The 25,855-nt window shown below is 49.5% G+C and overlaps 1 protein-coding gene across 1 annotated transcript in view; it reads right to left on the bottom strand.

The window, feature by feature from the left end:
• Positions 1-4,424, bottom strand: part of CACNG2 (calcium voltage-gated channel auxiliary subunit gamma 2) — a 114,222-nt gene extending 109,798 nt beyond the window's left edge. The window contains exon 1 of the mRNA XM_039246149.1: positions 3,895-4,424. Within this exon, the coding sequence (XP_039102080.1) occupies positions 3,895-4,105 (211 nt within the window). The 5' untranslated portion in view covers positions 4,106-4,424. The remainder of the gene's footprint in view (positions 1-3,894) is intronic.
• Between the last annotated feature and the right edge of the window lie 21,431 nt (positions 4,425-25,855).

Genomic DNA, 25,855 nt, shown 5'->3' with positions numbered 1-25,855 from the left:
CACTACCTCTCAGGCCAAGCAAAGGGTATGCAATTATGAACTTGGCAAAGCCAGTTCGGGAAGAGCGAGACACTTCCTGCTCAAAGACAGCAGGGATGTAGAACGGGCAGCGGCGGCACCGGGAGCAGGCAGCACGTGTAAGCAAAGACAGGAAGAGCCGTAGATGGAAAAGGAGCTCGGAGATGCAGCAGAGAGAACGTAACTGTCCAGAGAGAAAGATTTCTGCCCTGCTTCGAAGCAAGGAAAGGGGCGTGGGAGAGGGAGGGCGGTCTCTGCTATAGACCACGTTGTACCGCCGCTGGCCCCTCCTCTGCGGGGCTGGAAATCCTCTGGGGGAGATGTGGGGGCTCTGGACAGGGGTGGGAGGAGGCGCAGGAGAGAATAAACACAGCATGAATTTCTTGCTGCCCCTGGAGACAATGATTCCTTTCGGTGACAGCAGAGGTTAATATCCTGAGCAGCAAGCCACAGCGCGGCCCAGAGACACCTCTCTCGGAACAGCTGCTTTAGTGTCCTGTTGTGGATTTTATTGAACTATTCCCTGAAAGGGCCAATTCATCTCTCCATTTAGAGGCTCTTAGTGCAGCTTTCCTGAAAAGTTCAAGGACTTCTATCACGATCCACCTGTCTGTATCCATCTGCAGACTGTCCCACCCGCCTCGATCCCACTGAAGACCCCAGTCTACTAGGAATTTCAAGTTCACACACAGAGACACTGCTACTTACACTGCACCAGGAAAAAAGAAAAAATAAATGTTGTAGCTTCTTCTCGATGCCCCTCGTCTCCCACTGTGTGCCTACCCCTAACAGGACAGGTGGTCCTGTCCCTCCTCATTCTTGAGCAGACTGATTCACTTCAAAAGCAGCAATCGAGGCAGGGAGATATTTGCTGATTCCAATTTTCATCAAGAGGTGAACGGGGGGGAAAAAAAGCATCTCAGAGGACAAAAAGCCCCTGTGAAAACCTGAAAGCAGCAGAGATCAGAAGCGGGCAGAGTTGGTTTTCCATTTGCAGTCATCAAGAACATCTTGGGGAGATTTGAGGTCTCTTCACAACTTTTGGGGTATGGGCAGCAAACACAATAAAGAGGTGACAGGGGAATCTTTTCTGACAGTCCGATTTTTCACACGCAAGAACCCCCAGAGACTGGGGGAAATGTAGAGAGCTGACAACTTGGTCTCCATAAAGGCTGACCCTATTTTGGATGCTCCAGAAAGCAAGCACAGGAACACGGCACAAGAACCATCTATGCCAACCTTCAGAAATAAGTGCTCTTGCAGCCTTTGCAGCCTTCCACAGTAAGTGGCTTCAGATCTTCAAACCACTCCCTAGATGGCTAAGGCCCGACTTCCTGGGGCGGTCCCAGGCCCGCGAAGGCCCGTATGGACAGATGCGTTGGAAATTGAAGGCCGGGTCGCACCGGGGCCCCCGGGCCCCCACTCTTCCTACCTGGGCCTTGGCCACAAGTGGAAAAGGAATAGCCTTTCTGAAGGGAGTCTGGTCCAGCCCTCCCCTCACTGCTCGGAGGCCCCAGGCCTGGGAGATGGGCCAAACCCACAGCTCTGGTACGCACCACACACCCCTTGGGAAGTGTTGTAATCCTAACCCTCTCAGAGATGATTCAGGGTGGGGTGTGGTGTGGAGAGAAAGTGAAAGGGGTGGGTAGCACATTTGGGGATGCAGACACCAGACAGATGGAATTTAAATGAAAATACTGAAGCCTTTTAATACACTAGTGATCCAAAACCACTTCTAGTCCACTTTTCTTCTGGGGATTATAAAATGTTTCCAAGATCACAAGATGAAGAATTTGCAAGTAAAGCCCTGATAAGAAAGTATGTTTATACCAACTTACCAATTTCTGAGTCTATTTCTCCTGACATAACGTTCCGTCTTTCCTATAATTTCTTGGCTGCATATCTCCATCCATCTAACTAACATCCAAAGAAGGCAAATTGCTACTATGATCATTTCCCTAAAGCAACTCTCATTCACTTTGCTTTTCTTCTCTTTTGGAATAAAAGTCTGCCATAAATGTTTAATTAAATGGAAGCCTTTCCACTGTTAATGACAAGCTGCTTGAAAGGCTTTTCATTCTTTAAGGACGGGTGTGTTTAAAACGGTCCCTATTAATTTCCTGATATTGATTCCCCGGCTGGGGAAGAGCATAGAGTATTCAGCATACAGCTCTTCTGCAGACTATGTTCAAGGCAGCGATTTGGATTGAGAAAGGGCACCAAATGCAGTATGCGTCAAATAGACCATCGCTCAATGAAGTCACTTAGCTATTCAAAACATGTTCAGCCATCACTCAACCGCTCGCACCACGAATGTTGGGGGGGGGGGGCACGAACCTGGTGCTCTTTCCCAGATATAACCCTTTCCCAAAGAGCGGCTTTTGCTCACTTTGGGTTAGACCCTGGGGCCACATCAGTTTCTCCCTCTGCTGTCCGTTTCCCTCTCTTCTCCCCCATCTCCCGGCTTCAAGTCCTTGCATCACCATCCCACGGTGAGCTTAACAAACAATTCTGCAGTCCCCACTTCCCAGCGCTGCCTCAAACGGCCTCCGGTATTGGTTCATGTCAGAAGCAAAGCACATAAGCCTTTCTCTCCACATAGAAACGCGTATCTCTCATGCACATCCTTCTATGGTAGCAGTAGCTTGTACATACACATATATATATATGGATGGATATATACACATAGCCATTCGAATGCAGTCCCTCATATGAAAGTCTGTTGCTAAATTCAGGTTGTATGACCTGCAGGAGTTTTTTTTTTTTTTTTTCTGTGTTTCTAAATGTGGCTCAGAAGCACATGCCTTTAGCTGTGTCCTGATCTCCCAGGCTTCTCACTGTGGGGACCCCTTTGGCCACAGCCCATGCACAGGCACACATGTCTCAGTGACCCTGCAATATTAAGGCAAACAGTTGACACCCCAGTTCACAGCCCCCCCCCCCCCCCCCCCCCCCCCCCCCCCCCCCCCCCCCCCCCCCCCCCCCCCCCCCCCCCCCCACTCCCTCTCTCAACCTCCCCAAGCCCTCACCTCCCTCCCAGCCTCCCCGCACAATGTCTGGTGCTCAAGCTGGCTGCAGTGCCGACTGTACTCGCTTCTGGATAACAGACATGTCACTCTGGGTGGAAGTGAACTGGCTCTCAGCCTAACCTGCAAGTGAACTGCTGTTTATTAGAACTTGGGCTTGTTTCCTGTGAGAGACGTCTGTATTTTTAGGCTTTGTAAACGTTAAAACACACACATACACACACACGCAGCCAGTCGCCCCGAAAGATATGTGTGGCTCACAGACATTACGAAATGCTCTTGAACTCAGCTTGAGATCCCGGAATAATTAGGATTTACCAAATAAGGATTCTTAGAAACAACAGATTTTTTTTTTAAAAAAAGGAGATTCGCAGATGATGATGTGTCTGGGACTTTTGGGGAGTAAGGGGAGGAGGAGGGGGGAAAGGGAGAACATTTTTGAATTCCTCATTGCGAAAAGAGGAGCAATGTTGACAGAAGCATTTATTCCCCCCCCCCCACCTTGTAGATGGCAATGCTACACCAAATGGCAAATCCTAATGACTCCAAAGCAGGCAGAGCTCATTTGACTTTAAAAGACAATCTCTTGTTTTCATCACATCACAGATTATTCCAATGAAGAGGTTTAGGGGAAGGGGGGGGGTGGCGGAGGCTTGAGAGTTGAGTATGGCTTTTGCTTATCGATTTTCTTTCCTCTGAAACTAACCCAACCAACCTTGATCTGTGGTAGGAAGGAGTGAAGTAAGAAAATGGTGGAATGTAAAGGGGACTTATTTGGAGGAGGGTGGGGAGGGGGAGTGAAAAGGGGAGGGGTGAGGTGGAGAGGGGGAGGAGATGGGAAATCAAATACCTTCTAGGCAGCAGGTTCTCCATAATCCAGAATGGGTCATAACTTCCTCGTTCTTTTTGCTGGTTTCATTCTCACTGACACTTTTGGTTTTGCAAACCCCTCTGGAGTAGAGCCAATAGTCGGTTCCCACAGCTATGGTCATCAGACTGAAGGCAGCAAAAGCACCAACGGTGGTTAAAAGCATTTGAACACCTCGATCAAACAGCCCCATAATTCTTCATTATATAAACACCCAACCGACTTCTGGTTCTCGGGAGAGTGTGTGTGAGGGTGCGAGTACTAAAGCAAAAAAATAAAAATAATTCCACTACTAATATAATGGATATATGTGTGAAGAGAGAATATGGAGAGGTATAAAAACAGGGAGGTAAGAAAGCTCACGGAAAAGAGTGTAAATTATAAAGATCACACGGGAAGAGAGGCTTGCCTTTTGAGATCAGAAACTGTTCCAGTTGCAGTAATTTTTTTTTAAAAAAAGGGAAAAAAAATAAAAAGACACCCCCCACCCCCCCAAGTGAGATGCCTTAATCTCTTTTCCTAAAATTCTGGTCTCCAGTTTCCATATGTGATAGCTAATTTGGAGATGGCTTCCACAGTGAACCAGGGAACAGCCGCATTCTCAACATAATCTCTCATGGTCGGGACCTAGACAGTTAGAGATTGTAAAAGCCGGGATGCAACCTTCAGTCTTCGTTCTCGGCTCTGCGGCCTGCGCCATGAAAAATCCTTTGCTTCGCCAGTTCTCTTCCTTGGGGGGGGGGGGTGGGGGGGTCTCGAGCGCTTTCGTTTCAGACCAGACTTCCCAGTATTCTGTAAGCCCTTGATCTCAGCTGAACAGGTGCGGGGGTCTCGCCTTCCATGGTTTTGCCCCGGCAGCGGCAGCGGCGGCGGCGGCAGGGCGGGCAGGCACGGCGGCGGCGGCGGCGGCGGCGGCGGCGGCAGGACTAGCAGCGGCGGCGGTTATTGTTGTTGGTGGCGGGGGTAGTGTTGGCGAAGTGGGGGAGGGAGGGGGTTTCTCCCGGAGAATCGAGGCGGGTTTCCCTCCCCCTATCTGCAAAGCTCCTGGAAACGAGGGAGCCGGCGTCTTGCTGCAGGATGGGCCGCCCGCCTGCCCCCCCACTCGCTGCCGGCTCGGCCCCCGGCGGAGGCGCTCCCACCTACTGCATTACCGGGTGGTGCTGAACTGGACAGCTCCCTGCGCCTCCCGCTCCGCGCGCGCCCCGGCTCGCTGGGCGGCCCGCCAGGAGGGGGGCGCGGGCCGGAGTCCTCCCTCCCTCCGGGGGCGACAGGGCCAGGGCAGAGCCGGGGCTGCCTTTCCTCTTTTTACCCCTCTCCCCAGTCCTAAAATGAGCGCTCTTCTGGGCTCCCGGAGCTCGGAGGAAGGCGTAGCTAGAGATAGCTTGCTCCCTCTCCCTCTCCCTCTCCCTCTCTCTCTCTCTCTCTCTCCCCTGCCCTCCCCCCTTAGTGTTTCTTCCAGCTCAGCCTCCTTCTCATTCCATCTCTACGTGCCCAGAGCTTCAAATACAACCCTCCCATCACAATCAGATGGGCACAAAACTTCAACCAGCCGTTTCTCTGCCTGGAAGCGGTGAAAATATAGCCTGGATGGGTAATTACAAACACGGTCTATATGTGTTTTGTAGATCGTCGTTTTCACTTTGCTGTTTGGGGGAATGTGTTTTGTTTTATGTTATTGGCACGGTCGGTAGCCGCGTCTCCTTTTAGCCGGTCCTCTCTCCGTCTCTTTGTCTCTCTTTCCGGCTAACGGGGTGTGCAGTGCACTGTGTGTGTGTCTCTCTCTCTGTAGTTTTCCGTGAAATTCCGAATCTGCTCCCACGAGCAGACATTTTGGAAAGATTATTCATGGAAAAGGGTGCGAAAGGGTGCCTGGTAGCCGGAGCTGGGGCAATGATTTTCATCTCAAGGATAAACATGTTTGCGGGGGAAGTGGGTGAAATGTGAATCCTTCTAAGTTTCCTGTCATTCATAAACTGGGTTGGAAGAGATAAAAATCTCCCTGCCGTGAACACTGAAACACATCACAGCCCTCCCCTCTTCCTCAGCAGAATCCTTATGCTGGGTTAATTACAGTGTTACCTCTTATTCCTATATGTGCAACTTTTCCTTAATGTGACTCCTGGAGAAAGAAGCCCATCAGATTCCTGCTGCTATTGATTACGTTTTTCTCTGATCAGTTTCGTAGTTAAGTGAGAGCGCATGAGGCATGATGTAAGTGCCCTGTGTTTTCATTTTGGGGGGGAGGGCCCCGGAGAGAGCTCTGGGTCTGGTGCGCCAGTTGGGGGTTAGAGATGTCTTAATTTCATAACTCAGTTATTCCATACTTTCTTCTCTTTCCCTCCATTTTTGTCTTGAGATCATTTGTTTGACAATATCTCAGTGATTCGGTGATTACCAAAGAGGATATGATAGATGACTGGATTAAAAACAGATTTTTTTTTTTTTTTTTTTGGTGTTGGTTACCTTCTTTCCCTTAGCTGAGAGTTGGTCTGCCGGGTAATCTGTGCGTACTGTTTGGCGTAGAAAAACTACCTGTTTCTCCACCCTGCATAAAACTCCCTTTTCTCACTCTCTGCTCCTTTCTCAGAAGAGAAGGACTCCTATGAGGGGTGATTGCTGTGCTCCTGGCATCTGGTAGAGAGTCCTGGTGTCCAGAGAACAGACCCACAATTGCAGCAACTTCTGCTAAGGTACCTGGAGGGCATAGCAAGACATTTGCAGACTGAAGTTTTCTCCAGTCTGTGTCTCTCCCTGTGAGGACGGGGATGGGAATTGGGGTGTGAGATGGGGATGCTGATCCACTGAGCAGGGAGCTTAGCAAATTCAGCCAGGGGTTCAAGTGCGTGATTCTCTTGGCTCTAGTCCATAAGGAAAAAGTGAAGGGCAGACAGGAAGGCCTCTTAGACGGGTTAGGCCTTTTGGGGGGACTGGAGAGAGGCTTGTCTGAAGGCACACGACAGGCTTGACCAAGCTTGCCCTCACTCCTGCTTGTCACCTGTGGTTGCCTCTGACCTGTCCAAGAAGCCCCTTCACACTAGAGGCAGAGCCCTCCTTCTTCCCTCTCCCATCACATTTCAGACCAACCTGTGGATCTTTTGCTTAAATGCAATCAGTAACAGAGGCTCAGAAACTTCTGTTTGTCCACAGAGGCTGCTAACATCTTAGCCACTGACCGTAGCTACAGATTTGCAGTGTTTGATTAATCTCCTGGCCAGGTAATCATTGAGAGAAGGAAAGAGGGGTTAGGGGAATGGAACAGCTTTAGGCCATCAGTGTGGAGGAAATAGACTTCTGGAGACACAGTTTGCCTCTGCTGCTTAACAAATGCACTCCAAACAAGTGGGCTTCATAGAGCCTTGGTTTTACTGTATGTAAAACGAGCGCATTGGGACCTGCCCCTTCCTTTCTGAAGTTGTTCCTGGCTTCTCCCTGCTTTTCACCCCTGCCACCGCCACTGTGCTCGGGCTTCTACATCCCCTTTCTAGCACTTAATCGTGCCTGCGTCATCGCCCTTGCTGACTTGTGAGCCCTTGAGGTCAATGCCTGTGTCTTGTTCATCATGATGACCTGGTTCCTAGTGTGCAGGACTTGATACATAGCCGGTGCTTGATAGCAGTGGCAGAGTGATTACAGTGAGGATTAAATGGTACGAGACAGGTGATGTGCCTGGCACATAGTAGGCACTTAGTAAATGTGATTTTCCTCCTTCTCTTTCCCGCTTTTATATCCAGTTGGGTGTCTCGCTTCCTTGATCTAACTCCTGTTCCGCGCCCCACCCCCCCTCGCCGACCTAGCCTACTCCTTAGGTCCCTTCTGCGGCCCAGACAAGGCTCCCTGGGAAGAGCTGGCTCAGTGTGAGCCGCATTCGATGGCTTGGACACACCAGGCATACATACTTAGCAGCTGCTGAATGGGCGCTCTTAGGGAAACAGCTTTGTGTGCCTGCAGTCGGTTACTTGGGAAGGGCTTAGAGGAAATTAGCTGAAATGCCACAGGCCTATTTTGAGCTCCTTCTTTGATGGAGTGGAAACAACATGGGATTTGGACACAGCAGACCTGGCCTGGAGGCACCAAGCTGCCTTTTCCTCACTTTTGACCTTGGGTAGTCTCTTAACCTTTCTGGAAACCTCTTTGCATCTGTCAAGGAGCATCGTGGAGGGCCCTTACCTTGTGGTTGTCAGTATTATATGTGAACAGCAGTAATAAAAGCTGATGAGCCAGACACTGGTCTAGGCTGAATCTCACAATAACGCTACGGGATATGTACGATCATTATTCCCATCTTACAGATGAGGAAACCAAGAAGCGTAATGGGTTAAGTATCCAGCCTAAGGTTGCCCAGTTAGTGAGTGGGAGAGCTGGGAGTCAAGTCCAGGAGCTGGCTTCAGAGCCCATGTCTTAACCACTGTATCTTGACCCAAGATATGGACTTTCTGAATAAGGATATTACATCAAGTTTACTGACTTCTCATCCACATCCACAGACTTGGTGTGCATTAAGGGAGTGACTTCTAGGTGCTTGCTGTTTGCACAGAGATTCTTACACTTACCTTTCCAACAACCCTACAAATGTGTATTACTCTCTTATCCTACAGGTGAGTAAGAAGAGGCTCAGAGAGGTCATAGATCAAGTCCCAAGGTCATATATCAAGTTAGCCTGAACAGCAGAGACTTGAATACTTTGCACTGCTTCAAGCTTGACTAGGTCTAAGTCCCAGAGTTTATTCACCTGTTCATTTATTCCTTCAGAAAACCAAGCACCTACTATGTGTCAGGCACTGTATTAATTCCTGAGGGTATTGAGCAGGCAGACACGGTCCCTTCCTCCAAGGAGCCAAAGACAAGTGGGAGGGGCAGACAGGTAAGGAACAGCCATGTCAAAGGTGAGGGGAATGTTAGGTGATGGAGGCTGTGGGGCCACGGAGTAGGGAGACCAAACCCAACCCAAGGGATAAAGGACATCATCCCAGAGAGCAAGGCATTTAAGCTGAGACGTAGGAATAGGAAAGAGTTAGCTAGGCCAGGACGGGGGCGGCTGAGAAGAGGAAGAGCCTTCTCGGCTGAAGGGAACAGCATGTGCCAAGGTTTGAAAGTACGCACGGGTGGGGAAAGATGATTGGCCAGTTTTAGGGAAAACATGCCAACTGTGGCTGATCTAAAGACAGTGATGGGGAAATGCTTTAGGCTAAGAACCTGGAGGCCTTGGAAAGGAGGTTGGAGCATGGGAAACATCCCAGGGGACGCGGTGGGGCAGGGAATGTGAGAAGTGAAGCTGGAGACAGGGAGAAAGCAGGGCAGCTGTGGTGAGGCTCCAGGCTATCGACGGTGGTGGCCTGGACCAGTGGTGGCAATGGGGATGGAAAGAAGTGGAGATGCTGGGGGGTACTGGGGAGAAAATTGATGGACATTGGCGCGCATTATAGAGACAGCCACTCTGAGGGAGAAGCAGGCTGGAGGGGGGTGGGGGGCTGCAAAGGGGGTAAACTGAGAACCCTGCTTTGCTCATGGGTGTGATTTTGTTACATTCTACTGCCTCTTCACTCCCTGCTCCTATCCTTTCTCTTCTCAGCATGGCCGTTAATTAATTAGGACTGTAAATCATTCATTCAATTACATCCTCCCCCCCCCCCCCCCCCCGTCCCCTCCTGGAATTAAGCAGGGATTTTGTGTTCACATAGTATTTCCAATACTTAGAACAGTGCCCAGCACATAGTAGGTGCTGTATAAAAAACAAATTACTGTATTTGGTCTAAAAATCTAAATGCATGCATCTAGATGCATAGCTTCTCTGTTTCAGACAATGTGCTGAGGTGCTAAGGAGGCAGGTGAGATGAACATACCCAAACCAGGGAGACTGGCAAGCATACAGCTAATTCCAAGGCAGTGTGTGGTCTAGCCTAGGGAGGATCTGGGGGGTGTGGATTCCCTACTGTGTGCTCCCACAGCCCCCTCGGTGCTTCTCCTGTGGTTTGGAATTTCTGTTTAATGGCCGGCACATAGTAGGTCCACGATGCGTATTTGAGGAAGGAGGGAAGGAAGGAACAAAATGAAGACATGGGCTATGAAAGTCCAAGGAAAGAAAGCATTTGTTTCTCTCTTAGAGTGTCTCAGATGGCTTGGCGTTGCCCACAGGTTCACTCTCAAAGGCCAGGAGAAAAGGTCAAGGAAGAGACTGACCAATGACTGACGTCCTCCTTGATATGGACAGGAAGCCCTGGGCGTGCTCCGGAGAGGGTGCTGTGCCCGGGGTGATGGGCCACCCATTGGTGCCGCTGCCCTTATGGCCCTTGAGCATAAGTGATGACGTGGGAAGAGAATGGGCGTGGAGCCAGATGGAGCTGGGTTCGAATCCCTGCCCTGCTGCTTGCTCTCTGTGTGACCAAGGCTGAGCCTCAACTTCCTCATCTGTAAATGGGGGTAACAGGTGTCTAGTGTTTTTCCTCCTTTAAGTCCTTTCCACTTACTATTCTCTCCGTTAGCATGCGTTCCTTCCTGAACCCTGCACTCCCACCTCCTCATTCAGGTCTTAGCTGTGATACCACCTCCCGAGAGTCATCGCCTGGTCATACAGCGTGATGTGCCCCTCCGTATGACACCGGCCTGTTTTGTTTACGTCATAGTGCTTGCTGCAACTTGACATTTCTTGTTCATTATCTGAAGTCTCTCCCCGCCCACTTCCTGCCACCCAGCCCGTTGGACCTCATCATTCGTGTTCATTCCAGTATCCCCTGTGCCTAGAAAGTGCCTGAAGGATGGTAGGTGCTCAGAGACTTGTTTTGGAATGAGTGAATAAGGTTCAGGCTGTGAGGAATAAGCAATAGGGACCAGATACGAGCATTTGGGAAACCGCCGAAGCAGGCTCTAGAAGGTCCTGACGCTTGGCCAGTGGGGGTGGGGGGGTGGGGAAGGGGAAGGTGTCTCCGAGGTGCTGTGGGAGCACTGGGAGCTCATGGAGGGAAGGCAGCACTCTCCGGTGTCAGATGTGGGAGGCAGCCCTGGCCTGGCATGTCCACATGACTCCTCGCGGGCCTGCTTTGCTTTATTGATCCCACGCAGGCCATCGTGGGGACCAGAGACTTCTAGCCTGGACAGCTGTTCCACCCCAAGCTGGAGCAGGTGCTCCAGAGAGGCCCGGATGGGGCAGGGAGGAAGGAGATGTTGGGAGACTTGGGGTTTCTGACCTTACAGCACTGAGAGCAGCTGGGAGAGCCTCAGGGAGCCCCAGGAGTCTGCTGCCGGAGGGGCTCATCATGGGGGGATGTGGTTCGTTCTGAGCCTGGCAAGAACCAGAGGCCGAAGATCCACACGTGGTGGTGTCTGTGCCCACAATTTCCACAGATGAGCGGCTTCCCCACCCAGGACTTGCAGTCCCATTCTGAGCTCTGAATCACCAAAGCTCTGTTCCTCCCCAGGCCCCATCCCCGGCTGGTGTGGGATTTCACCAGGAGCTGAGCCACAGTAAAGAATATTATGATAGAAAATCAATAAGAAAGTTACAGAGTAAAACAAAAAATAATAAAGAGGACACAAGGATGCAGAGGTGAAGCAAGAAACAGAATGGTAAAGGATAGAAGGGCAGGGAGAAGAGGTGATTTCCAGGGACCTTTCAGGGGGGAAGGACGGGCAAGTTTGGGAGGTGACAGAGAAGGGGTCCTGGGTGTCCTTCGGGCATCCTGCAGCCCCTCACCTCCCACTTCCCTCCCAAGCTCCCCTCCTCCAGTCAAACCAGACTCCATGCCTGAACCCCACGGCCCCACGCCTACCCCAGGGCCTTTGCATCACAGTTTTGGTGTCTGGGATGCCAGTCTCCGGGGAGCTGATTCAATCCCTCCTTCCCACAGCTGTCTGCTCAGAGGCCCAACTGACCACCCGCTAGAGATGCCCACCTGCCCTTCCTCCATCACCGCTCCTTCTTTACCTGCTGAAATGTCCTCCTTAACCCTTAGCAGTAACCCCCCCCCCCCCCCCCGGAAGAGTGTACTCTGCCATTTATTTTCTGAGTTACAGCCTAAGGGTCGGGGTCTGGCCATGTTGTTCTTATCTTCCCTGCCTCTCCCCCAGTGCCCGGCACATTTAGGTGCTCACAAAAAATGAGTGTGCTGCTCAGGAAGCCCCCTGACCTGGGCAAGTAGGGAAAGAGGCAGAAGGTCCAAGAGAGACAGGAAATGGGAATATCCCGGGAGAGCTGGCCTGGGATCGTGCACAGGGAAGCTAACAACGTCTTCAGGAGAAGATGCTGGAAGTTTCTGGGAGGAGGTGGAGTGGGGGGCGGGGGGGGTGGGACTTCCAAGTCTCCTGGACAAAGTAGAACTTGGAGAGGTGACAGGCAGGAAGGACAGGAGGGCACTCCTCTCTGTGCCGATTTCGGGCAGATCAGGTCCCCCGAGAGGGCAGCACAGGCACAGGCGGGTGGGCTGGGGGCGGGGCCTCAGGTTCAGGCTTCCCAGCAGCGTGGCCTCTCCCGAGTCTCAGCTGGCCCGTCTGGAAAATGGGGCAGCGTTGTCGGCCTCGATGTGCTATTCTGATAATTAAATGAAATAAAAAAGCATTTCCGGTGACTCCTCCACAGTAAGCCCTAAATAAATATTGGCTACACGTTGAGCTTTTGTTGGGTGTTGCATGCTTTGAATAAAACACAAAAAGGAAAAAGATGTGGTTTTCTGCTCAGTCAAGTGCAGAGAGGCATGGAAAGAGACCTGCTGGTGGCACTCAGCGTGGGGTGGATGGAAGGGGGAGGCGGCCACGGGGGCACCACCAGGGGGTAAGGTGGTGCCGCCTGGGCACTCAGCATGGGCATCGGGGAGTCGGCAGCCACTGAGCCGTGTCTCGAAGGACGAGTGGAAGAGAAGGCCAGGCAAAGTGCTCTAGGCAAAGAGGGGCAGGAAGCCTGAAGACAGAGCATGTGAATCATTCCCTCAACGCAAATTTGCTGGAAAATGGAAACTTAAAAAAAAAAAAGAAGATTCTAGAAAGTCAATCTCTAAATCTTTTTTAAAACAATGTTTATTTCTGTCTTTATTTTTGAGAGGGTGGAAGGAGGGGCGGAGAGAGAAGGAGAGAGAATCCAGAGCAGGCTCTATGCAGGGCTCGAACTCACCAACTATGAGATCATGAACTGAGCTGAACTCAAGAGTCGGAGGCTTAACCGACTGAGTCAGCCAGGAATCCCCAATCTCTAAATCTTTTAATTATTATTATTTTTTAATTATAAATGTTTTAAATGTTTATTTATTTTTGAGAGAGAAAGAGAGAGACAGAGAGACAGAGCCCGAGCAGGGGAGGGGCAGAGAGGGAGACACAGAATCTGAAACAGGCTTCAGGCTCTGAGCTGTCAGCACAGAGCCCAACACGGGGCTCGAACCCACAAACTGCGAGATCATGACCTGAGTCAGAGTCGGACGCTTAACTGACCGAGCCACCAAGGCGCCCCTTAATTATTTTTAACTGAAGACGCTTTTGTGATTTTTGCAAACTATCTGTTAAAAATAAAAACTATATTTTCTAAAAAAAAAAAAAAAAAGTATTGGTTCAACACCTACTATGTGTCAAGACACAACAGTAAGCCCGCTGTGGTCCCTCCCTCCAGGATCACACGCGGCCAGGAGGCCGATACCATGTGATCGATTCTAAGCCGGTTAATTGCAACCCTGTGCGCTTGTGAGAGCTGCAGGTAATTCTGTTTGGCCAAAGTGCCTGAAGGAAGGGGTGGAGACCTGGCTGGAAGGGGAGGTGGGCCGGTGGGGAGGGCCTCGCATCGCACAGTACTTGCTAGGTGACAGCTCCGTGCGATGGGTACAGAGGTGAACAAAACCAGGTCCTTTGTTGGCAGGAGCCAATGACCGACTGTGGAGTGGTAGAGGGAGATCCGTGGTGTGACAGGAGCACAGCATGGGAAGTGACAGTGGCGGAAGGCTTCATGGAGGAGGTGACATTCACCTCTTCCTGCGACTGAATAGCAGTCCCAAAGCTGACTGTCTGGTCTTTCAGGAGCGCGGGCTTCTGAACCTGCAGGCTTAGCGGGGCATGAGTCACACCCAAGAATGGCTCAGAACGCTTTGTTCTGGAAGTTCCTTCTCTGGGCCCTGGATATAAGTAAGGGAGGGAAGAGTGGCATCATCCTGAGACACCGACCCAAAGACCAGAATGTGGGGAGGAGCGATGTGCTGCCCCTATGCCCGTAGGTGCGAGGGCCAAGGGCCAGGAGTCTCAAGCTCCCCCCTCCCTCACCAGCTATGTGAGCTTGAGACAGGCTATTCTACCTCTCTGCCTCTGTGTGCTTATCTGTAAAATGGGTGTCTTGGTGGCTTTACGGGGCTGTTGTCATCATGAGGACTGAATATGTGTCTCCCCCTTGGTATGTTTTAATTACAAACGATTTGCTGTCTGCCAAGCATGCCACCGATCCTAGAAGTGTGGCTGACCTCGCTCCTTGTAGGGACAGTCAGAAGGTGGGCAGCCTGTTATCTGAGCCAGTAACTCACTGTGTGAGTAGTGGCCCAGGCCCCTCTAAGGGCCCGTGCGGAGTTTGGACAGAGGGACTATCTCCCAGTGGGACGTGGGGCTGTTTCCAGAGGCTGCTTCCGGACCAGGCTAGACGCGATGCCCTGGCCAGGCTCCTCCGAGTCTCCCGCCCTGGGGCCTCATGTCTTCCTGCTACAAATGCTGTTTCTCGTCTTTCTTGACAAGTCCTGAGTCCCGAGGGGCTGGATCCTTGTCCCTTGGGCTCAGGACTGTGTCCTTTACATCTCACACAGAGTTTGGCACAAAATGGGCTCTCCGCACGCGCTTGTTGATAAGTGGGCTGGGGGTGGGTAAGAGGAGAGAGGCGAGGGGCAGGAGTATGTCTTCAATGACAGGGCATCCCGTTGACCACCCAGCTCCCACATTTGTTGAGCACCGCCTGTGTGCCCAGGTGGGCCTGCGTGATCCTCCCAGCAAGCCCCCAGGGAAGTTCGGTCATGGCTCTCATTGTACAGATGGGGAATCCCAGGCACAGAGAGGTCAAGCAACTTGCCCAAGGTGACACAGCCACGAAGTGATAGAATCAAGATTCCAGCCCTCTGGCTCTTGTGAGGTAGTCTCCCATTTGCCAATGGCCTGCTGTCTGCTCCTCTCTTGGTCCTTTAATATTGCAGAAACCTTGGGGAAACTGAGGCTCGGGGAAGTGAACGTGCCAGGCCAAACAGCCAGCAAATGGCAGATTCATGATGCTTTGCACGCAGCTTTGCCTGTCTGCAAAGTTTCTGGCCGTGGCATTCAGGGCCCCAGAGTCGAGAGAGGTCCTGCGGGTTGGCTGTCCCTCCCCTTCCCCGTGTCAGCGACAGGTTAGCGTCTTACTGAACTCTTGCCTTCGTTCTGGCCTCTTGCCTAGGCCTGCCCTGGGTGTGAGGGGGTTATACTTAGCTGGTGGAGGCCACACTGAATGGGGTAGTGGAAAGAACTCGGAGTCTGGAGCGAGAAGACTGGCTTAGAATCCCAGGGACCCTGGGGAAGGTGCTTCCCCACTCAGAGCCTAAGTGTTTTCAGCTTGGAAATGGGAAAAAGAACACGCTTCCTCCAGTAGAATATGAGATCGCACACCTAGGACCGTATGCACATGGAGGGTGCTCGGGAAGGGTGTGAAGATGGTCGCATCGCCCTGCTTAGACTCTTCAGCGAAGCTACACAGCTCTCCTCTAATCTTGCCTGTCTGGTTCCCTCCATCGCCTCTGCTGCCCCTGTGTACACTGGGCCCCCGCCCCGCTCCCCTTCTTTCTCTGGACAAGCCAGGCTCTTTGGTGCTACTCGATCTCCCACATCTGATTTCGTGCTTCCACCTGCATCCAGGTGGTGAGAATCTGCAGAAAGGCAGAACCGGGACTATCTCACACCTGCCAGCTCCTTCTCCATCTTTCCTTTTTGCTTTTGGTTGTCTCCCTCCTGCCTACACGACCCTCTCTCCCATCCCGTTCTTCCCCATGTCAACAGCCTGTGTGTTTCCTTTCTCCTCTTTTTTAAGGTTTATTCATTCATTCATTTAGAGCGTGCATGTGTGCGCTAGTGGGGGAGGGGCAGGCAGCGAGGGGGAGACAGAAGGCCAAGCAGGCTCCGTGCTGTCGGTGCAGAGCCTGATGCAGGGCTCGATCTCATGAACCATGAGATCATGCCCTGAGCCAAAATCAGGAGTCGGATGCTCACCTCAGGCACCTTAACAACCTGGGTATTTCTACGTGTTTACACAGTCGTGAACAAAACATACTCGCGGCTGATGTTCACACATAAACGCACACCTTCGTGTATACCTGTGCGTTCATACTTGTGGGGCTTGGGCACTATTTCACAAAGTGGGGTCATATGAGGCACCCCTTCTGCAGCCTTTTTTATCATCCAAACAGCAACACTGTGAGGCTCTGTCTGAATCAGCTGCAAGGGCCCTAATTCGTTCCTTTAATGGCCACATTGTATTTCATAGTGAGGCATTGCTATCATTTCTTCATCCAGTCTTTTACTGGCAGGCGTTCTCTTCATTTCCTGTGCTCCCCCAGCACCCTGAGCCTGTGAGTGGTGCTACACACCCTCGTACATACATCCTTTCATCCCGTGCTGTTATTTTGGTGGACTAGATTCCCCAGGGGTGGGATTGCTCAGTTGAGAGGCATCTGTATTTTTAATTTCAGGTGACGTTGCCAGATCGCTTTCTAACAACGCTGTAACTCATCGCCTTTCCTCCAACAATTTCATGGGTCTCTTTCCCCGCATCTACTGCAGCAATAGGTATTAGTATGATTCTTAGTTTTGGCCAGGCTGGTGGGGACAAAATGAAATCTTACAGTTACTTTAATTTCAAGTTCCCATACAACTAACTAGTTAACGAGTTAGTGCTTCTTTCCATATGTTTGCTGGCCCTCTGGATTTGCACTACGTCTTGCCTCGTCTTACCCTTTTACTCCACGCCTCCTTGTGAATTTCTTATCACTTTGTAAGAGCTCTTTGCATATTATAAATGTTAACTTTTTTTTTTTTTAGAGACAGAGAAAGAGAGAGAAGGTGTAGGTGTGTAGGAGAGCTGGAGGGGGAGGGAGAGAGAGAGAGAGAGAGAGAGAGAGAGAAAGAGAGAGAATCCCAAGCAGGCTCCACGCTCATTGCCAAGCGCCACACAACAGCTTGGTCTCATAACCATGAGATCATGACCTGAGCTGAAATCAAGAGTGGGATGCTTAACCGACTGCCACCCAGGTGCCCCCAAATGTTAACTTTTAATTTGACATCTGTGTTGTGAATAGTTTCTTTTATTTATTTATTATTTTTTTAAATTTTTATTCATTTCTAGGAGAGAGAGAGTGACAGCATGAGCAGGGGAGGGTCAGAGAGAGAGGGAGACACAGAATCCGAAACAGGCTCCAGGCTCTGAGCTGGCAGTCAGCACAGAGCCCGACACGAGGCCTGAACCCACGAACCGCGAGATCATGACCTAAGTGAAAGTCGGACGCTTAACTGACTAAGCCACCCAGGCGCCCCGTGAATAGTTTCTTTTAATTGAAGTATAACTGGCATATAACCTTATAGTTTCAGGTGCGTAATATAATGATTTGGTATTTGTATACATCGCAAAATGGCAAATGGTTTTATACTTGAATTCCTTATTTTCATAGTGACTTTGTGAATGGAATCTGTTGCTACAAAGTAACTTTGGGGGGTAAAGTGTCCTTTTACGGACAACTCTCTTGTTTTCTTATGCGCTGAGACTGACCCTGTCATCTTCCACATTTTCTCCCAAGATATTTATTGTTTTAGTTTATTTTTATTTTTGCATGTTAACTCTTCAATCCGTCCAATGGCTATTTATGTATATGGTGTCAAATGAGGTTTCAACTTTCTTGCAAAAGAGAGCTGGTTGTGCAAGCTTCATTAATTAAACAATTTTTCCTTTTCCAACAGAATTGAAATACCATCTCTGTGCCATATTGAATTCCTGTGAATATGTTGATCTAGTCCTGCTCTCTCATGCTGTTCTGCTGATCTGTGCCTTGCTTCCCTACCAGCATCATCTGAATTTGGTAACAGAGGCCTCAGTATGTCCTCACCTCTAGTAAAGCCACATTTCCACCCAATATTTTCTCTTTCGTAGGATCTGGTCATGACCAGGTCTCCCTTCTTCTATGAGAACTTTGAGATTATTCTATTCAATGGCTTGTTGGTTGCCACTCGATCTCAATGACTTGCATGGGGTCAAGCATTCAACTGGGAGCAGAAGATATTTGTTGAATGTTGTTGCTTTCTTCCTTCCCCATCCTCTACCTCCAGGACTATAAAAGGTATTAAAGAGCAATATTCAGGATGCCGGCATGGCTCAGTCAGTTAAGCGTCCTACTTCAGCTCAGGTCATGATCTCATGGTTTGCGGTTCGAGCCCCGTGTCAGGCTCTGTGCTGAATCTCTGCTTCAGATTCTGGGTCCCCCTCTCTCTCTGCCCCTCCTCCACTCACTCTCTGTCTTTCTCTGTCTGTCAAAAATGAATAAATGTTAAAAATGTTTAAAATTGGGGCGCCTGGGTGGCTTAGTCAGTTAAGCGTCTGACTTTCGCTTAGGTCATGATCTCGTGGTTCGTGGGTTCGGGCCCCGCGTCGGGCTCTGTGCTGACTGCCAGCTCAGAGCCTGGAGCCTGTTTCAGTCTGTGACTCCCTCTCTCTCTGGCCCTCCCCTGCTCACGCTGTCTCTCTCTCTCTCTCCTAGAAATAAATAAAACATTAAAAAATTAAAAAAAAAAGTTTAAATACTGAAAAATTTACAGATACAATTATGTGAAGTCTGGAATATGTTTTAAAATAAGCTGAGCGGGGAGAGTGAGGAAACTGAATGGAAGTACAGACAAAACAAGATTGAACTGATAATTATGGATGCTTGGTGGTAGTTTCATAGGGCTCATTCATTTCATAGTGTAATATTTATTATATGATTCTCTCTACTTTTGTCTATGTTTGAAATATTCCATAATAAAAAAGTTTTAAAAATGCATACGGAGCTTATTATGTTTCAGGCATTATTCTAACGGCCTTAACGCCCATGAATTCATCGAGTCCTCAAAGAAGCCCCGTCTTAGGCAGCTGGGGCTTCTGTAACAGAATACAGCAGACGGGGGGCTCACGCAGCACACATTTATTTCTCAGAGTGCTGGAGGCTGGGAAGTCCAAGATGAAGGTGCCAGCTAACTCGGTTCCCAGTGGGAGCTTCCTTCCCGGCTTGCACACGGCCACCTTCTTGCTGTGTCCTCACAATGCAGAGAGCGCGTGAGCGAGCAAGCAGCAAGCTCTCTGATGTCTTTGTATAAGGGCAGCGATTTCATCACGAGGGCTTCTTCCAAAGGCCCCGCCTCCAAATACTGTCCCATGCGGGGGTTAGGGCTTCAACACACGCAGTTGGTGGTGGTGGTGATGCTTGGCGACACGGTTCGGTCCATAGGAAGGCCTGCAAGGCCTGCTAAGTGGATATTATCATCCCAGTTGAGAAAACCAAGTTCCCACAAGATTGAGGAACTTGCCCGGGATGGCAGCTGGCAGGAGCCTAGCCGTCTGCTTCTACTTTGATGCCTATTCGTTCCAACGAACCTACATGTGAAGAGTTATACATATAATATGCACTATAATGTGTTATAATTTGTATATAACAATAATTTCATATTGCAGGATAGCAGGAAAGGCTATGAAAGAGTTAAAGAATAGGACTGTGAAAGAGAGAGGAAGAAGACTGGTCGTGGGAGGAGGGACTGAAGCTGCCGGGGTGGGAGGGGGCAGGGTCCTCTTTCAGCAAGTGTGACCATCCCTCTGAGGAACTAAGACCTGAGCAAAGATGGGGAGGCTGTGTGGAGATCTGGGAAAGACTTCGAGCAGAGGACTGACAGGTGCAAAGAGCCTGAGACAGAAGCAGGTTCTGTGGCGCTGGAGCACGGCCGAGAGGGATGGTGGCCGTTCGGCGGGATCAGCTCTTACTGAAGATCGTGGTAAGGTGTTTATAGGTTCAAACAAAGGAACTAAGAGATCTCAGTAGGATCAAAATGATTTATTGGATTTATTAGCTCAATGATCATTTAAATACATTTTCCTACATTTTGCTGTGCTAAACTCATCTGTAACAGAGGAATGATTTAATTCTGAAGCCAAATTAACTGCTCTTTGCCTTCCTGCAAAGTCACCCGCTTTAATTTTTTTCTCTTTGCATAACTTGATTCAATTTTTCCGCTCTTGCCACATTTCCTCCATCTCCTACACACTTTTTGAGGTGGTTATAACATTATTATCTTATTATCAGTCCCTAGCAGGGATAATTCACTTTCCAATTGATCTATGCTGCTTATAAAACACCAGATCAACTGGAAACATAGGAAGCAAGTGGTTAGTGAATCCTGAAAGCCAGTGTAGACAGAAAGTTGTGCGCGAGAGGCTGGGGGCAGGCATTGCCGACCTCCGATGAGTTGATTTTACCTGTGGTCGAACAGTCCAAATGTCAGAGAAGCATCCACGGGGCAGGTTGTCAAAGGTGTAGGTGGTATAGTTCGTGCTTCGGACTCACCTTGTGTGTGCTTAATATTTTACAGGCCCCTCCTAGTTTGTGTTTGTTCTAAGTAAGTATCCACCAATGTCAAGTTCAATGGTGTCTGTAGATAACATGTGTCCAAGCACAATGTTTCCCTTGAAAAAACTGGCTGGCGACACACAGATGTTTGTCGTATAGCCTTCACACAAACCACACTTCCCCAGGTGAAGTGGGAATGTGTATGTGGAGGCCGGTGGGCCCTTCCGCCATTTTGACTCCAGCCTGGAGAGCGTCAACCATGGATGAGTGTGATTCCAGGCGTGGATATATTTGCTGGGTTCTTTTTTTTATGGTAGGATTACCCCTGATGTTGCGAGTTGGAAGAAAAGAGGCCGAGGACAGAACATTAAATGGACAAAAAGGAGAGGTTGTAAAATAAAATTTATTGTTTGGGTAAGAGGATGCCATCGCAAAGGACGATGTATTCCTGAAGGAATGTTCGTTCTTGGCTCTCTCTTTTCAGGCTGTCGGCTAGTGAGGTTTTGCTGATAATTTTTATTAAGTTTGTTTATTTATTTTGAGAGAGAGAGGGAGAGAGAATCCCAAGCAGGCTCCGCACTGACAGCCCAGAGTCCAACACGGAGCTCAAACTCACGAACCGTAAGATCATGACCTGAGTCGAAATCAAGAGTCTGATGCTTAACTAACTAACTGAGCTACCTAGGTGCCCTCCCTTTAATTGTCAATTCTTGACTAGTTTATTTGGAGGGGGCAGTTAGGGAGATACAGAATCAAGAAGTCAAGAGCAGGGGCACCTGGGTGGCTTGGTCGGTGAAGTGCCCAACTTTGGCTCATGTCACAATCTCATGGTTTGTGGGTTTGAGCCCCACTTCAGGCTGTGCTGATGGCTTGGAACCTGGAGCCTGCTTCGGATTCTGTGTCTCCCTCTCTCTCTGCCCCTTCCCCACTTGTGTTCTGTCTCTGTCTCTCTCAAAAATAAATAAACATAAAAATTTTTTCAAAAAAAAGAGACAGGGGCAGGAGGAAATGGACAAGAAGCCTTCCACTGAAGGCTCAGGAGGAAGTTTTCAAGGTGTTGGAGGAAAGCCTGGAGGAGGAGCTGTAGGGGAGATGAGAGAGAAATGGGAATGAATGAAAAAGTGGGTTTTAAGAAATTTTGCTGCGTTGTGTCTTTTTGTGGTGTCTGAGAAACATAACTGGGGAGCTTGAATTATCCTGAGTGTTTCGGTTGTTGGATCGATTCTTCGACTGCTTCATCTCCTTGTGGCTGCTGCGAGGCTCATAGGAACAAAGGCCATGATGTAAGGTGAAGCTGCTCAGGTAAGATGGTAGGTTGGCTACGGATTTGGTGAAAGTTCACACCAAACTATACAGCTTCGACATTAGACATGTGTCTTTTGGTTTTAGGTGGTAGGTTAAAAAAAAAAAAGAAAAGAAAGAAAAAAAAAAAGAAAGAAAAGAAAAAAGAAAAAGAAAAAGAGAAAAAAGAAATAAATAGCTCTAGATACGGGGTCAAAGACCTACATATTTGTCCTTTCTTCACTAGATGGGCCCTTCCTTCTAGTAATTCAGTAGATTATTGAGTAAACAGTTCTTTTTTTTTTTTTAAGATTTTTTTATTTTTATTTTTATTTATTTCTAGGGGAGAGAGAGAGAGAGACAGGATGAGCCGAGGACGGTCAGAGAGAGAGGGAGTCACAGACTCTGAAACAGACTCCAGGCTCTGAGCTGGCAGTCAGCACAGAGCCCGACGTGGGGCTCGAACCCACGAACTACGAGATCATGACCCAAGCGAAAGTCGGACGCTTAACCGACTAAGCCACCCAGGCGCCCCTTGAGTAAACAGTTCTATATACCAGGCCCTAGCTAGGTGCTGAGCATATAAAGATATGTTGTTCATCTTTCTGGGTAATTTTGTGCTGTGTCCTGGTCCTGAAGCGTGGGCAGAAGCTTATAGACAGACAATGGAGGGGAAGGGAATTTTAGGCGGAGGGGAATAGCATGTGCAAAGACACAAAGGTTTACAAAGGCAAGCCTTCCAAAAGCAGAGAGCAGTTTAATGGACCTCAGAGCTAGAGTATGTGTGGTTGGGAAAATATGTGATTGATTTCCCTGTTGTTGGCATTAAAGATGTTTCTATTTCTCATGATTATAAATAATGCTGAGATGAACATTTTGTTAATGTTTATTTATTTTTGAGAGAGAGTGACAGAGCACGAGTGGGGGTGGGAGCAGGGAGAGAGGGAGACACAGAATCGGAAGCAGGCTCCAGGCTCCGAGCTGTCAGCACAGAGCCCGATGCGGGGCTCGAACCCACAGACTGTGAGATCATGAGCTGAGCCAACTCAGACGCTTAACCGACTGAGCCCCCCAGGCAGCCTGAGATGAATATCTTAATGCATACAATGGTTTCTGGAGTTGGCTATATGGTAGATTTCTACAAGTAGAGATTATAGTGAGTTTCAGTGGGAGAGTAATCCAGTGGGTCTCACCCTGGGACTTTGTCCAAATCACTGGCCCTTCCGGGTTCCCTTTTCCCCATCTCATAACATGGATCCCAGGAAGGAAAAGGACCTTTCTAGCTCTCACATTCAGACATCTAGTGGCATCTTCAAACTGTGCTTTGTCCAGGACTTGTGAGAGAGATCTAGATTCCCACTGACTGAGAAAACTACTTGCTCTTTCATCTCAAGCAAGTCACATCCTTCCTGTATGCCTCAATTACTCTGTTGGCTCAGCAAAGGTACTCAAAGAGACTTAGGGGGCCAGGGGCGCCCGGGTGGCTTAGTCGGTTAAGCGTCTGACTTTCGCTCAGGTCATGATCTCGTAGTTCGTGGGTTCGAGCCCCGCATCGGGCTCTGTGCTGACAGCTAGCTCAGAGCCTGGAGCCTGTTTCAGAGTCTGTGACTCCCTCTCTCTCTGACCCTCCCCTGCTCACGCTGTCTCTCTCTCTCTCCTAGAAATAAATAAAACATTAAAAAAAAAAAAAACATGCTTTGTCAGTGAGCCTCAGAATTGAGGACATTACTGCGAAGCTTTTCATTAAGAGACTTAGGGGGCCACAAAGTGATGTTCGCGAAGCTTTCTTTTCTTTTTTTTTTTAAATTTATTTCTAGGAGAGAGAGAGAGAGACAGCGTGAGCAGGGGAGGGTCAGAGAGAGAGGGAGTCACAGACTGAAACAGGCTCCAGGCTCTGAGCTGGCAGCCAGCACAGAGCCCGAGGCGGGACCCGAACCCACGAACCGCGAGATCATGACCTAAGCAAAAGTCGGACGCTCAACCGACTAAGCCACCCAGGCGCCCCTCGCAAAGCTTTCTTAATAAAAGAATTCTATAGTCCGGAGCACAGAGTTTCCTTCCACACCATTTCTTTTATGCAGACTCCTCGTTTTCTTGCTCTGCTGTCCCCTCTGGCTCATTGGCTTCCCCCCCTCCCCCTGTGGGGGTGGGCTGGAGGAGGATGCATCCTGTGAGTGACGTCTTCATGTGGGTGGCCTCTAACGTCATCGATGTTCAGCAACTGTTAATCACCACCGATGCACCCAAATGCCCTGAGCTCCTGTCCATGGCCCCCACGCCCCCCTTCCCTGGGAGGAGTCCCTGAAGCTCTAAGGGCAAAACTCCCTTCTTTCATGTCTCTTTAGTCTTGGGGTGCCCCTGCCACGTTCAGACTCTTGCCTGGAGGTGCTCTCTTCTGTCGACTCTGCACTCAAACCTGGTGGTCATTCACCTCTCTGGGTCTGTTTGGTTAACGAGCTTTGGGAGCTTGTTCTTCAAGATTCCCACCCCCTCCTCTGTGTGCACGGGGCTCTGAAACCAGACTACCTGGGTTTAAATTTTTCGCCGTCCCATTGAATAGCTATGTGAACACACGGGTGTGGCTACATCTCCCTGCGCCCCAGATGTTTCATGTGTAAAGTGGGGACTTCCGGTAGTACTTTTTCGTCTCTGTCATTGTGTATCCAGGCACTGCCATATGTGGCGATGTCAGCAGCAGGCATTGCTATTTCAATCCTGCATCTGAGGGGTGGTGGGCTTCGGTTTGGCTTGTATGGGGGGCTTGCTGGGCTGAGCTCTGAGCTCTGGATTAGCCACAGGTCTCCATTTGTCTTTTGTCTTCTTTGTACCCGTGGCTCCCTGGGGTCATCTTCTCGTGGCAGAAGACAGCTGCGTATGAGGGCAAGTGCAACCACATCAGCACCTATGAAGTCCCTACTGAGTCACATCTGCTAATATCCAATTGGCCAAAGCAGGTCAGTGGGGGCAGGGATGCATAGGAGAAGGGGAGTCAATCTTCACTGAATAATGTCATGGTTTGTCTTGAAGGTTAAGTGGGATATTAACGTTTTTTATTAATTTTTTTAATCCTTATTTATTTATTTTGAGAGAAAGAGAATGTGAGCGAGCGGGGGAGGGACAAAGAGAGAGAGGAGAGAGAGAATCCCAGGCAGGCTCCACACTGTCAGCACAGAGCCCAATGTGGGGCTCGAACTCACAAAGAACTGTGAGATAACGACCTGAGCCGAGATCCAGTTGGACGCTTAACCGACTGAGCCACCCAGGCGCCCGCCAAATGGAATAATAACTTTTAAGTGCTTATGACAACACTTGGCATGTAAATGTGTTCAATGACAAATATACCGTAGTGAATTTCAATACTAGGGGTGATATTAACATCAGTGTGTATGTTAGTACGTGCACATACCAGATACTCTTCCAAAGACACATTCATACTACAGTGTAAATGTCTGATGAGATAGTGTGACCCAGACCTCACATGTTTATCTCGAACAGCTGATGTTGAAGCCTAAGGGGTGAATGCCTAGACATGGACTTTTGAGGATCTGTAAGATCTAACAGCTAAGAAAAAGGGTTCTGGAATTAGTCAAAGGTGGCTCATAATTCCTGCTTGGCCACTTTTTTGTTGAGTGGCCGTGGGCTGGTTTCTTACCTTCACAGTGACTCATAAGGTTGTCGTGTGACTATGAGAAGATAGTATAAGCAAAGCACATGACAGGTGCCTGGCACATGGTAAGGTCAGTGAATGGCCATGTTGGAAAAGGTCTGAAGTGGAGGAGCAGGGAGGTGATAGAAAGTCTCCCACGGAGCCCTGACCCTCACCAGCGGCACCCACTGGTCCATCCAACAAACATCTGTTACGTACCTACTGTGTGTCAAGAGTCCCTCTGCTCGATCAGTCCCTTCCCACAATCTACTTCGTCATAGCAAAGTCTTTGGACATCAGTCCCACTGGATACTAACTAGGCTGTCTAAACAAAAATGACAATGCAACGGTCCCGTGGCAAATTGAGTTTGGATCAGAGAGCGCTCAGGGTTCTGTGGCCATGGGGGCTCGTGCGCCCTGAGGGATGATTGTGGGCGTTGGGTCCCCTGTGACTCTTCTTGTGGAAGCA

Source organism: Hyaena hyaena, unplaced genomic scaffold (assembly GCF_003009895.1).
Source record: "Hyaena hyaena isolate Hyena2069 unplaced genomic scaffold, ASM300989v1 scaffold_280, whole genome shotgun sequence".
Taxonomy (NCBI): Eukaryota; Metazoa; Chordata; class Mammalia; order Carnivora; family Hyaenidae; genus Hyaena; species Hyaena hyaena.
The sequence above is the reverse complement of the archived record's forward strand: the minus strand, read 5'-3'. Positions and strand labels throughout refer to the sequence as shown.